At 38.9% G+C, this 15,047-nt stretch overlaps 1 protein-coding gene across 1 annotated transcript in view; it reads left to right on the top strand.

Annotated features, from left to right (window-relative positions):
* The window catches only part of LOC306656559 (low-density lipoprotein receptor-related protein 2-like), a 244,423-nt gene that overhangs the window by 110,991 nt on the left and 118,385 nt on the right, over positions 1 to 15,047 (top strand). Inside the window, 7 exon segments of the mRNA XM_079131902.1 lie at positions 345 to 529; positions 1,491 to 1,719; positions 2,630 to 2,807; positions 4,377 to 4,505; positions 8,934 to 9,100; positions 10,026 to 10,169; positions 14,006 to 14,115. Coding sequence (XP_078988028.1) covers positions 345 to 529; positions 1,491 to 1,719; positions 2,630 to 2,807; positions 4,377 to 4,505; positions 8,934 to 9,100; positions 10,026 to 10,169; positions 14,006 to 14,115 — 1,142 coding nt within the window.

Genomic DNA, 15,047 nt, shown 5'->3' with positions numbered 1-15,047 from the left:
TGCAAGTGTTCCACCACTGAACCACAATTCCAGCCTGAACATTATAAAGTTTAATAAAGTTGCCAGTTTAGCAGATGGGTAGATTTCTTGTGTAAATACAAAAACATTTTGAAATCAAAATGAAATTACCCACTAAGTCAATCATAGAATTATCTTAGAATATTCAGAGTTATGAAATCTTGTATATTTTTGCAATATTGATTTCCTGGTTAGTTACACGGGAAGACAAATTTTTCTAAGCCCATCAAGCTATCATAGCACAAGTTAGATGCATTATTCTAGATGTTCATATCTATGTTTGTATTCATTCTCTTTAACGGTCACCTTTACTCACTTGTCTTTAGGTGCATGACAGTGGAGTCAGCATGACTGAGACTGTTGCAGTAGATTGGATAGGTCGGAATCTGTACTGGACAGACTATGCTCTGGAAACCATTGAAGTCTCTAAAATTGATGGGAGTCACAGGATGGTATTGATCAGCAAAAATGTAACAAATCCAAGGGGACTAGCATTAGACCCCAGGATGAAGTAAGACTTAAAAATCTATTGTCTTGACATGGTTATAATGACAGTAAAACAATAACAGCATGATGTAGCTGATAGGCATATCACAAAATTAAGTTCTCCTTGTTTTAGCAAGATAGGCATCAACTGGTTGTTATCAACTCTCCTTCATTTGAATAGTCATCCTCATAAAGTGCATATGAGCAATTGGTTTTTCTCTTTAAGATGGCATTGACTTGAGCTGGACAGTGCAATGATTGATATGATTGTTGTATAAATATGTAAATTAAGTTTCTAACAAATACATGCTATAATATTGCATAGATGGGTCACTTAACTGTGACTTTGATACCTTGTGGTCACACAAGAAGAAAGTCAATTTTTTCTACTTTAGTTTCATGTTATTTACTAGAACAACCTTTTAAGTTGCATAAGGAAGAAAAAATTTGCCTGCTGGTCATAAAAGGAAGAATTGAATTTTTGAGGCTTCTTTCCTTGAATTTACTTAGATTCTATAGATTCCTATCTGCAGGATGGTGAGGCAATTTGTGTTCAATGTGATGCTGCCTTCCTATATAGTATAAAGTATTACACACCAGCAAAATTTATGATGCATCTCTGAAGAGGAATAAATTGATTCTCTTATCTAAAGCATGTCAGCATAGATAAACAAGGACAGATGGATTTTTCTAGATCAACTATTTATGGATTGTACACAAACATGATTTGATATTGAGACATTTCGGTGTCATGATGTATGGCATGGTTTATGAACATTATAAAAACACCCAGATGGCTGTGATTGCATTATGATTACAGTTTTACTTTGTGACACTCAGAGGAAATAATAAACTCTGTGCATACATTCTTAACTAGAGATGATTTATTTTAAGCAGAGCATGAACAGGATGCTGTGTACTTTTAATGAGTAATTTTTCATGTTGAAATATGTGCCCTCTAATAGATAACTAGTTTCTTTTCACAGTGATCATCTAATGTTCTGGTCTGACTGGGGCCATCACCCTCGCATCGAGCGAGCCAGCATGGATGGCAGCTTGCGCACGGTCATTGTCCAGGACAAGATCTACTGGCCCTGTGGCTTAACTATTGACTACCCCAATAGACTGCTCTACTTCATGGATGCTTATCTTGATTACATAGACTTTTGTGATTACAATGGACAGCATCGGAGGCAGGTGGTAGCCAGTGATTTGGTAAGTTGGTAGTGAGGAAAACCAGATTAAAACTATAATGGTGGCTAGGTAGAAAACAGTTTCAAGAGAACTAAAATTAATTTTTGAGTTATAGGCATTTGGTAATTTGGTCAATGCAGGGAATATTAACAGTAAGGGACAATCCATTCTCTATTACTAACATAAAAATAAAATACTTTTTATGGCAGTTCATTGTTAGATTGTGTCATGTCCAGGGAGGATTAATAGCTCATGTGATTTAGTTGACCTATAGATGCTGATCTGTTGCTTCTGTAGTTTAAAAATTATGTTTAACAAAAGCCAATACCTTAACTAAATTTATATTAAATATTATTTAATTTTTTATTCAGCAAATTGCTCTGAATTAATTTTCACAATTTAAATGGGGAAATTCAGAAAGGGAGTATTTTACCAAAGAGCTGATATTGAGTTTCATGTAAGATTCCCATTGTTTCTAGTTCCTGTGACTTGAAGAGGCCCTGGGAAAGCCTCCCTACTATGACAGGTTGATGTGAATCAGTGAGTGGCAGAAGGAACACTGGACAGGGAGTGGTGAGAGTGGAGTGGGGGCTGAGAACCTTCAGCTGGTCACTAGTTGACCAGCTCTAACTTGCTGGTGATCCAAACAGGGCCCCTTACTTTCCGTGCTTCAGTTTTGTTTTTTTTTTTAAATGGGTGCCCAGTGTCATTATCAGAATAGACACATATATCTGGAAATAGTTCGAGTGGTTTAGTAGGATTTGGGACAAGTGGTGTATTTTTTGCCTGTCTCTTGTGCCATTACTTTCCTGTGTCTTTATTGAACACTTAAGCTAAGGGAAATGTCTTCTTGAGCAGACATCCTCTATTGCTTAGTCCACTTTGGCCTTCGTTGCTGGGTGGGGTCTCATGGTCCGTTTCTGCTTCTCAGGTGCTGCGGCATCCCTATGCCCTGACTCTCTTTGAAGAATCCGTGTACTGGACTGACCGTGCTACTCATAATGTCATTCGGGTCAACAAGTGGAATGGGGGGAACCAGTCAGTTGTAATGTATAATATCTACCGGCCTCTGGGGATCGTTGCCATTCATCCTGCAAAGCAACCAGATTGTAAGTGACAGCACAGAAACTTCCATGCTGGGAGGAGCATGGCAGCTGCTTCTTCTGGGAATACTGAATGTGCAGACTATGTATTTGGGCAATACATTTTCCTTTTCTTTTCATGCTTTCCCCGCTCCTTACATTGCTATTACTTGTATTTACCCTGGGAAACTCAAACCTTGACAGGAACCACAGCACATCTGGATTGTGCCATTTTCTTCAGCAGCAGGCTACTGCCTCTGTGGCCTTTCTCTGTGTCCTCATCAGATAATTATAAGCAGAGGCCAGACAGCACCTCAGTCCTCTTGTCCCCAGTACTCAGTGTTTTAAAGCAGCTTATTGTGAGGACTCGCTTCTTCTGGCCCCATTGCCTCCCAGATGCTCTGCTGCCCCTACCCCACACCACTCTCAAGCATGTGGTGATGCTTTTGACCTTGGCAGGGTTCTTTCTGGAGGGCAGGGGCAGTAAGTCAATCTTCACATAATCTATCCTCAAAGCCCTGCTGTGGTTTCTCATTGCACTTCAGAATCCAGCCCCTTCTTGCCCCACTGTGTCCCCTACTTCCTCTCTCCACTCTGGACTGCAGTGTGTCCAGAAACACACCAGGCCAGTTCTTGCTTCTGAACTTCTGCACTAACTCTTCACTCTGCCCAGAATCTCTATCTTCGAGGTCTCTGCAAGAGTTGCTTCTATATGTTACTTAGGATTCTGCTCAAACATCACTTTCTCAGAATGACCTTCCTTGATCACCTTATGTAAAATAGCCACTCCTCTTAAAGTTCTTTTGCTCTTTACCTTCACATTCTAATCCTCCAACCCAAGCAATTTGTGGGTTTAGTTCTGTTTCTTTTTGCTAGAATATATACTCTATGTGTATAGTAGTTTATAGTAGTTTATGTAGGTCCCGGTGCTTAGGATAGTGTTTGGTACGTAGTGAATGCTTAGCATTCTTTGGGGGCAAGAATGAATTAGATTAATAATCTAATTCTAACATAACAGATAGCAATCTAGGAAACAGCTTTTGAGCTTGGGATGCACACAGGGTTCCTTTTTTCAAGGAGCAGAGACAGACAAACATGTCATCAGTAGAAAAATAAAAGATTATTATCTAACCCAATCTTGGACAATCCTGAGTAAATGCCAAGGTCACATAGTAAATGGAGCTGGTCACAGTTCGTGCCAGACCTTGGAAGCTCCAAGCCCACTTGGTTTCATTTGCTGCAGAAGGATCTCCTGTAGGTCCGGCAAGGACACATTGTTTAGCATCCTATTTCTATTCCCAAGTTCGGACGACTTAGTGACTGTTGGTTCATAATCCTGTTATAGACTGGATCCATCTGTGACCTTGGGTAAATCCTTCCTCCCTCTTGTACTTCTGAATTTTATATTGTAAACAAGGTGTTAGGGAAGGATAAAGTCATTTAGAGAAAACAAAACAAGGCAAGACAGCAGAGGTAACTTAAAGTACTCATGTTTCCACAAACGGGGAGCCTCTGGGAGCACAGTGACAGCATGACCCCGTGCACTGATACAGGAGCCACTCCGTTTTCTGATGCCTTCTTCTCTTTCTCCTACAGCCGTGAATCCATGTGCCTCTGCCCCCTGCAGCCACCTGTGCCTGCTTTCCTCACAGTCGCCTAAGTTTTACTCCTGTGCTTGTCCTTCCGGGTGGAATCTCTCCCAGGATTCTGTGAATTGCTTGAGAGGTACGGTATGCCCTTTATTAGACTGTGAAGATGGAGCTGGTCACAGTTTGTGCCAGACCTTGGAAGCTCCAAGCCCATTTGGGACTGAGCATGTGCTGTGTTCCCTTTGATACAGCAGGTATCTGTGGCGTATGTGCTGTGTGGGGGATTTCATGGAGCACCTCAGTGGTAATACAGTTTCTGTATATGGAGCTCATGTTATGTATGCATGTGACTGAACAAGTTTTAGCCTCATAATTTTCTCACACTTGGCTGTAGTTAGACTTCTCTAACAAAGTATGGTAACCAGAAGTTCCAATTTTGCTCTTAGGAAGGAAGAGTTCTTGACATTTGTATACAGCTTCATTTTTCAGGTCCATTGTCTCGATTTTATTTTATATCTAATAGTCCATGATGAGTGTTGTGTTCTGGGTCTTCTGATCCCAATTTCAGTACCTTCACTACTTTCTGAATCTTCAAAAATGGCATCTGTCTCTGTGTGAAATATTATAAGTGACTATTGGAACAATTTAATCTTCATTTCGTCCTGGGGTTATTTTACTTGGTTGATTGAAGAGTATGTGGAGGGTTATTTAAGTCCTTTAGGGAGTACAAAAGAAAAGAGATTTCTTCAGGAGTGTTTATCTTGTGTATAATAAATGTTTTAAAGATCATTCTCTATTGCTTAAAAATCTGAAAAGTTACTCTAAACTTGTTTCTTTTCATTTCTTGGTGAAGAGGAATAAATGGGTTTTGATATTGATAAAAATTGCTAAGACAAATATAAATAAAATGGTTAATGATAACGTACTCCTAAATGAAGAGAGAATATTCAGATTTCAAATGGAGAATATATATTGTGTCTAGGAAGTTTATCATGTTTATAGCCTATGCAGGTGTGAGCTTACTGAAAATCAAATCCCATCAGTATGTGATATTGTACAATGATACTGTCATGATGAAAGATTTTTAATTATTGGTAATGCTTATAAAAGGGACTGGCATTTGCCATTTTTCTTCAGAGACTTATGCTCCTAATCCTTGTTGACATTGTTTAATTTAGTGTGTCCTTAGAATCTTTCAGGAGAAGATTAATCTGGGCTATAGACATTTTGGATACAAAGCATTCTTTCACCACAAAGGTTTTTAACTATGCATTGGGGATTGGTGTAATCGATATTATGATCTGACGATGATTGATAAATGTTAATTCTAAATAGTGCCTCTTGTTGTTTCACAAATGGTTCCACTGGTGGTGTTCCCATGGGTAGACCTTGCTGAGGTGGGCCTTTCTCAATATTTCCCAGTTGGTTTCTGAGTACTAGTTGGGGAACTTGACCACCAACATGTGTTAATAAGTAAGATGTTCAGAAGATTTAACATATGTAGGTGAAAACATTTTACTCGATTTAATTACTCTGTAGTCTTTGGTGTTTACTAAGTGTCTGCAATAGCCGTGGAAGTGCTTGAGTGCTACTCTTACATGAAAACATGGATATTGTCTAATATCTCCTTGTAAAAACATGCATTAAGAACATCTGGAGGAAAATATATACAGGCACCAATAGTGGTTACAGTTAGATGGGGGATTATGGGAGATTTCTATTTTTTTTTTCCAAATTTTGTATTAAATTTTAAAATGAGGGGCTTCAGAAATTTTTTTGTTTTTATTCTTTTTATTTAGAAAAAATGTTCCCCACAATACCCAAACTAAATAAAATATAACTCAATCCAAAGCCCCTTAATATCCTCAAATCCACTCAGTCTGAGGAGCATGGGGCACTTGCTTCAGTATTCTGTGCTTAAGAAGAAAACACTCTTACATACTCCAGGCGAGGCTGCGGGGACCATCAGTTTGTGACTAAAGGAGGACTTCTATCTGGGGGTCACAGATGTCACTATTTAATGTCAACATTAACTTCCATTCCATTCCAGGACTGTGGTTCCTTCACTTCTCTGCTCTGCTATCACTAACCTTAATGGAATCATGACATGAAGAATAGACAGGAGGAGGTGATCTTTAATTTCAGATGACTGAGACCTCTGACTGAGCACAACTTAGTTCTCACCTCTCCTGAGCCCCCTTCTGTCCATCCTTCTGTGCCTGCTCCTTCCATATCACAGGGAGCTGTAAGGGCCCATGTGCCTAGTCTTGAACTCTAGGTGCTAAGTTCCTTGGGGGTCAAGCCTCCAGCTGATTTTGTGCATGTACGCTCATTGTTGATGGTACTTTGTGGCCTATGGTGGCTCTCAGTAAATGTTGAGTGAATGACAAGCTTTCCAATATTCTTTTTTTGCTCCTTCCCAGGCCTTTCACCCCTTTGCCCTTAGATAGTTGGGTAGTGTCACTTCTTTTTTCTTCCCCATTGACCCCTTCTCATGCGCCCCCTCCCGTTCATGCCATCTGTGCCTCACTGGTGGCTTCTTTTCAGGTGCTCCTCTGGCATCATCCCTCGCCTTGGCTCTCGTACTTTCCTCCAGTGCAGGTTAACTAATATCCCAGTGGTTTGTTGCTCACAAGTGTTCAATGGTGGTAAACCTCAGGTATACCAGAAGCAATCACATAAAGAGCGTGGGGAGATCCCCAGGAAGAAGTAATGAATGTGGAAGGACTAGAACTGGAGGGGGCTGCAGGGAAGAGCCAGGAAGGGCTCTTTGATGTTTGATGGATGAGAAATTCAGTATTCCAGGCCTTGAATCAGGCTTTGGTTGAGGAGTAGTCCAATTAAGCAAGAGGAAGATCACCCATCAAAAAAAGCAGGATCAGGTTTTGAATGAGTGAAGTTTTAAATTTCCCTATCACATTGAGAAATAGTTTTTTTTTTAAACAGAACAAATGAGTATTTATAACATGTAATTGATAAATCATTAAATAGTATCATAATATCAAGGTATGTCTGAAACTTATAACCTTCATTTTTCATTATTGCAGTTAAACTAAATGAAATGAGTGGTCATTTGATATTCAATATTTAGTACCTGGTCTATGTTTTCTTCAGCATAGTGGTAGAGAAGATAGATTTTGGAGCCCAGGAGACCTGGTGTGTGACCTTGGTTAAATTGTTAATTTTTTTGATCTTCATTTGCAAGCTGGGGTGATAACTCTGTAACAAACAGGATTATGAGGCTTCAGGGAGATAAATTAAATGAAATAATATTTATTTGATGCATGCCATGTGGCACATATAATGTGCCCCATCTCAATAAATGGGAGGGGTATTGTGGTAATTGCAATTCTTTAGAAGCAATGACTGATGTGGAATATGGAGCAGTTGGGACAAGGGTTTGAGCGTTAATGGTCCATCTTTTATTACATTGTTCCCTGAAGAAGTGACATAGTTCCTGCAAATCTCATTTGCCCCAGTTGAACACAAGTTTGGGAGTTTGTTGTGAACGATGTTGTGCTTCATAAAAGTGACGCATTAACGGTTGTATGATTTACATTAAAATCAAATTTAAATTTGTACTAGGTTAGTAAATGAAGAGTTATTTTTGTGTAATAAAAATGGTAAAAACAAGGAAAAGTTAATGAACTGTCAAAATAAATAAAGAAAAGTGTCAAGAAAATCCTGCTGAACTTGAAAAACTTCTTGGATGATCAAAGTAACAAAAACATAATTTTTAGCTCTTGAGAGTTATGCAGTGATTAATCATTTTATACTTTATCTTAATATGTGAAACATCTTATGCATGTATCTTAACAAAAAACTTATATTCAAACGTTTTTCTTTTCTGAGGGAGGAATTCTTGAATTTTATTAATATAAATTGTTCGATGATGGGGCAATGGCCAGGATAAAGATTAAATTAGTTTTGATAAATTTTTGCTGTCTGTGTTCACAAGCCTAAGTGACTAATAGTTTAATTCAAATATTATAGAGATATTTGCATTTTTGAGAACTTTCAAAGACACTATTTACATATTCAGTCACACATTTATTCAGTTATGTGGTTGTTTCTTACCATAAATGTTTACTGCAGATATTTATTGGGCAACTATTGTATGCCAGGCTCTGGGTACACAAGAGTGAAAAAAATCAAACACTATCACTGCTCTTTGGCAGTGAGAATTTAGTGAGGAAGGCAGATACTAGTCCACACTGATGAGATTATAAATTTGATGTTTTTTTATTACAGTAATGAGTACTAGGTGACATTTCGTAATATTTTATTTTCTGAATAAGCTTAAAGCTGATAAGTCGCCATTTACCAAGAATAGCCTAAATGTTCACTTGCACATTTTTTCTTTTCCTTTTTCAAAATCCAATTCCCCTTTTCCTGAGTTCTGAAACTAGTGAGGCTTGTCTGTGTGTAGAATGGGAAGAACTTTCTAACTGTGACGTTTATCCAACACTGATGGCTCACCAGTGCAAGTGAGGAATTGACAGAGTATGGTGAAGGTCTGGGAATCATACAATATAATTTTGACAGTATTCTGTTGTTTTTGCAGATGATCAACCTTTCTTGATTACTGTAAGAAACCATATAATTTTTGGAATTTCCCTTAATCCTGAGGTGAAAAGCAACGATGCTATGGTTCCCATAGCGGGCATACAGAATGGTTTTGATGTTGAATTTGATGACTCAGAACAATTCATCTATTGGGTTGAGAATCCAGTAAGTTTTGAATAACATTCAAAGTGTGTAACTTCATCTGGATGATGCCTTTCTACAGACTGACTTCTGTGGGGTAGATAAAAAGGAAATGGTCCAGAAATTAATTTGTCACTAAGTTTTTTGATTTAGGGAGAAATGTAAATGTGAACTTGGTTTAGAGTAAAGATTAAAAAAAATTCTTTAGCTTTAATGTACTAAACAAATATAAACTTTGGGGTATTATTTATTGATTCAGCAAACATTATATTAAGTGCCTATAACTTGTCTGACACCGTACGACCTAACTAGATCACCTCCCGGGAAGCCGTAGTCACAAAGCTTGCCCTCGAGGGCTTTGAAGTCGTAAATTAGATTAATGTAAAAATGATCATAACTCAAGACAAAAGTAGTAGTTTCCTAAGGGAATCCAGGGAAAGCACTTGATGGGACTGCCAGGGCCTTCCATCAGGATCTTTGCCCCAGGGTAAGAATGCCCCTCTAGTGCCCTTCTGCTTGGTTCCCTTTCCTCATAGAAGTAACCTGCAAGATGGGGACAGGACAAGGAGAATAGAAAGGAAGAAGAGAGGAAAGATTGCTGTGTTTGATGTTTATCCCTGTGTCACATATTCTCCTGGCTCTGATCCACATCTGTGACTTATTTTATGACTCTTGTTTCTATGATTATTAGAATATATCTCTATAGCCCATATCAGGGGTAACCTGAATGGTAAGCCTGTGCATTCCTGTGACACACTTAAAAACTGGGTTGCTGGCATTAGCTTTACCCACAGTGAGCCCTGACACCCTCTCAAATCCCCTACCCCCACCCATGGTGTGAGGAAAGTTAAAGAAACCTGGCAGCCAGCCTGGTCGCTGTGGGAGAGGGCTCCTGTGTGGGGCTGTGGCCCTACCTTCTTATAGCTCACCTCCCTGTCTTTCTTCCCAGGGTGAAATTCACAGAGTGAAGACAGATGGCACCAACAGGACAGTGTTTGCTCCTCTGTCTCTGCTGGGGTACTCTATGAGCCTGGCCTTGGACTGGGTATCAAGAAACATTTATTACACAACTCCTGGAAGCCAGTCCATTGAGGTAACGATTTTATAAGAATATTCACACAAACACAGGTTTTGGATTCATGTCAAATTGATTCTCAGAAATGGTCTCATATGAATTTTGAAATTATTTTAAAATAAGAAGCAAACAGGAGAAATATTATTCTTAACTCTCAAACTATCTGAAGCCAAGGAGGAAAAACTACCTTAAAAATAAGTTATTAGAACTTTCTTCTGTTCTGTTTTTGTTTCCTCCTAATTATTGATACTACCATGTTCCTCTGAAAGGATATTAGGTAATTTGTAAAATAATGTGTAAGAAGATAAAAGAAAATTGCATAAGAAATTCAGCAAAAAGGGGAGATTAGGGCAGGAAGGAAAATTTCACTCTTTTTTTTTTGTCATCTAATCTTCAATGCTATTTGAATTCTCAACCAAATTTATAAGTTACCTCTATTCTTAGATGGGAATCTCTCCATGGCTCCAATACAGTTTTCCTAACAGTGAAACAGAAAGTAGAAACTTGATTCTAATTCCTTTGATACTCTCCTCTTTGAAATAAGTGTTCTTTTTACTTCAACTCCCAGAAGAAATTCCAGATGGGTTGCAAGTTTGAAATCACATGAAGTAGATCGAAGGTAACTTGATTGGTATTAAGTTTCTCCACTCTGGGACAAGGACACACATGTACAGGATTATTAATTCATTATAATTTTGAAAGTGAAACTTCCTAAGGCAGAGGGAGGTTTTCTGAGAGGGACAGTTAGCAGGACCCTGGCAGAGTGACAGTCCACTTCTCTGGGTGGGCACCTGCTGGAAAGGGGGCTTCTCTTCAGAGCATTTGGAAAGATAGGTGCTGGAGATGAGGAAGGTGCATAGCAGCCTGGTAACAAAATAGAATAGACTGGACAGGTGGGGCTCACACTGGGACAGTGCTTCCAAATTTACAAAGTCTTTCCCAAACGTCATCTCATTCATTCCTCATGGCATTCCCAAGGGCTGGTAGACTTCGTAGCCGTTCACAAGAGGGAAATCTGCAATATACACAAATGTTAACCCATGGAATATTCCAAACCAGGCAAACTCACATCTCCCTGGAGGCTACTCAGTGCAAAGCTGTCTTAATCCCAAGTGACAGTTATTATGCTCTAATTCTGTCTCTTGGTCCTCTACTTGGTAAATGGAGTACTTGTCTTTACCTTGGAAGTTTTTTAAAAAGCAGGGAATAGGTCTTCTCCATAAGTTAGGTACAATGAAAATGTTGCACACTGGAGAATAACTGAGTGTATTGTGTGTGTCTTGGTAAGGCCACCTCAGCCACATAAACCTAAAGTTTGTAATTGTGCCCCAGTGCAGTATGGCCTGGGGAAAGACAATTTGGTTTGGAGTCCGAGACCTCACTATGAGTTGGTCCTGCCAGCTCATTTTATTCACCCCTTCAGCAAGCACTTGCAAATGTTTTCTGTGGGTCAGTCCATGGTTGGTCCTGAATATTCAAAAATGAATACAATATTTTTTTCTCCTTTTATGTAGCTAACACATTTGAGAGATAGACACATAAACAAATAATTTTGCTTCAGTGTGATAACAGCAGTGAATGTAAAGTGCTAGGTTGCAGGTCAGAGATAAAAGTGAGGGAAGGAGAAGTCAGCTTTCTATTGGTGGTGACTTGTGAGATGAACCTTGAAGAACAACCAGTATTTATTTCTTCCAAATGAAGAAGTAGGGAAGAGGCATCCAGTCAGAGATAAACATTTAAATAAAAACCCTAAAATATGAAAATGCTTGTATTTCTTCAACTTGTGAGCTCTTTGGCCTCAGACAAATTACTTCTCTGTGTCTCCATTTCTTTATCTGTGAAATGGAGTAATAGCTCAATGAGTAAAAGTGTATTATAACACTAAACTATTTTGTGAATGTAGAACACTGTTTCCCTCAAATTCTCAATGTATTTAGAAGATCCAAAAGAGATATGAGAATAATGATTTGAGGGCAAACAGCCCTTTTAATGCTTTTACTGTATTTTTCTTAGGTGATATAAATTTAAACAATTCTTCCAGGTGAATGTTAGATTAATTAAGAAAATGGGACTAGTGTTCACTTGTTATTTGTACGTTATTCCAGCATTACTAATTGCTATTTAAAATCCAGCTTGACAATAGAAGAGAAATGTTGAAGAGATTGTTCTCCACTAGGGGTAGCTGTGTGACTGTGCACTGAAAGATTGAGAAAGTCTTTTTTAGTTGAAAAGTAAGTTCACAGAATGGCTGTGAGAGATGCAGTCTGGAAAATAGGGAGAGGAGCTTAATTTTGAACCAAAGAGATCCTTAGGACTAGGAAAAGGAGAGAGGCAGACTGGAAAGAGGAAAGTGATCTTAGTTCAAGCAGGAACAAAAGATACCAGATTGGAGAGAGAATAACCGAGAGAGAACCAGGGAGAGAGAAGTGTGTGTGTGGGGTGGAGTGGGGGTGTTGTGGGGGAGTGGAGGGAGGGAGAGATGCAGACATATAAATAGTCCATTTGTTCTGAAAGGGAATTTTTTAGAAAACCCTGATGCAAGTCAACAGGTATTTTCTAATTCCTTACTAGATGTCTCTCTGACTGCCTCAGATGCATGTTAAAATAGCCACATTTCCATAAGAAACGTGCTGCTAGTCTGATAATCCATGTTTGTAGCATGTCTTGTTAACATTGTGATTACAATAATAATAACTAAAAATGGAAACATTGGAAAAGACACTGAACCTCCCTAGGCCTCTTTTTAACAAATGTTTTTATTAGTGCATTATAATTATACATAATAGTGGGGTTCATTCTGACATACTCATACATGCATGGAATGTAATTTGTTCCATTTCAGTTCCCAGTGCTTCCTCTTTCCTTCCCCTCCTCCCTCTTCTTACTCCCCTTCCTCTACTCTACTGGTCTTTTTCTATTTATTTATTGATTTTTAATTGGTGCTTTATAGATATTCATAAAGGTGGAATTAATTTTGATCTGTTCATACATGCACATAGCACAACTGGTCAATTTTATTCTGTAGTTCTCTTTCTCATCATTCATAATGTGAGCATAATGGTATTTCCCTCACAAAATTATTTGTGAGGATGGGAATATGATAATGAATCATTTAATGCCTAGTACATAGTAAGTAACCCATAAATGGACCCAATTAAAAAAAATAGGAGACCTGTATTAAACACAGTCATGCCATGTGCTGGTCTAAGTGCTTTCCCTATATTGTCTTTCAGTCCTGTGAGCTCTAGCCAGAAGGGGCTGCTAAAATCCACATTTTACTGGTGAAGAAACTACATTCCGAGGTGAATTTCTTGCCTCAGATCATTTGGTCAGAACCTGGCAAGGCAAAGATTTGAACTCGTGTGTTTTAACTCAGGCTATTGACCTGAAACAGGATTCGCTGAACTCTGAGTGCATTTGGACTGCTTTGATGAGCTGTTTGCAGTGATGGGCCACTGAGTGCCACGGCCCTGTCACTGGGGCACAGGGGAGCTGAGGCTCCTGTGTCTTCTAGGGGATTCTCTCAGCTGCTTCTGAAGGCATTCTGCAGTCTCTCTGGGCAGTGGTTCTGTATGTTCATCCATTTGAATCTCTCTCATCCATGTCAGTTCCTTCTAAAATTTTAGGTGCACTGGAAATAGGAATTTGGAAGGTGATTTTGCCTTTCTTGAAACTGATTTCCTATTGAACCTTCTTGAAGCCCTCAAATGTGATTAGAGATCCCCCACATCTCTAGCAACTGTCCCTTATTCATCCCTAATCATGTTTTAGCATTTGCCGTGTAAGTTCTTCATTTCAGCCGTGTTTGTTTCCCAGAATGAAATTCAGTTCTAATAAGTGACTTTGTGCTGTAGGTGTTGACACTCCGGGGAGATACCAGATACAGAAAAACGCTGATCACCAACGACGGCACAGCTCTCGGAGTAGGTTTTCCAATAGGCATAGCTGTTGATCCTGTGCGTGGGTGAGTGGCACACGCCTTCATAACAGCACCATTCCTGCTAATGTCATTGTCTGGTAGAATTTTAAACTTCGGCATTTTCTGATTTCCTATGTCAACATTTGAAAACTATAGACCTCAGTAAGGAAGAGAAACAGCTTTGAGTTATATTTAATGTGGAGGATATAATTCGTACTTTGTTCTGTGTTTTTCAATAACACTGGACTGAAAATTAATTCCAAATCAAGAACTTTAGGAATTGAAAAATAGAATTATGAGACTTAAAATGCATTCCGATCTTGAACACTGAAAGCTTTAAGGGAACTAAGGTCATTGACAGCAGACCTTGAAGGATGAGAAGTTTCCTGTAAGTGGAGAGTGGGTTGCATCTGGGGAGTAATAGGTGAGGCGTGGGGTGGGCTAGGCACAGGAGCATGATGGGATTTAACTTGATTGTGAGAGGGACTTAGAGTAGGGAGCAGTTGACCACATGGGAGATGCCGCTGCTAAGGTCATTTGGAGACAAATTGTGGAGGGCCTTTAATGTCATGTTGTGGATTGGACTTTATTCTTTTGAGTAATAAGGAGCCAGTAGAGAATTTTGAGGAAGAGAATGAAAGAACTGAATCTGTATTACAGAAAAATTGGTCGGATTGGGTTGGAGGGAGGCTAGTCACAGGGTCACCAGGAGAACATGGTCTTATTGGATGTAGACTAGAGTCTTCCAGTCAGTTTAATCAGTTATTAATTTTATTGCTCTACTGTTTCATATTATAAACCAAAAATAACAAGTAAAATATGAGTGTTCATTTTTTTAAAAGAAACGGTCATTTCATTCCAAGTGGATTTTGACTTTCTGTTTAGAAGTCATCACATTCCTAGGCCTGGATGGGAACTGAAGAAGTAATTTGTATTAGTGCTCAAATAAGGATGACATACTAACTAAATTCAATCTA

The sequence above is a fragment of the Sciurus vulgaris genome (assembly GCF_902686455.1).
Source record: "Sciurus vulgaris genome assembly, chromosome: 3".
NCBI classification, from domain to species: Eukaryota; Metazoa; Chordata; class Mammalia; order Rodentia; family Sciuridae; genus Sciurus; species Sciurus vulgaris.
Note: the sequence above shows the minus strand (reverse complement) of the source record. Positions and strands in the feature narration are given on the sequence as shown.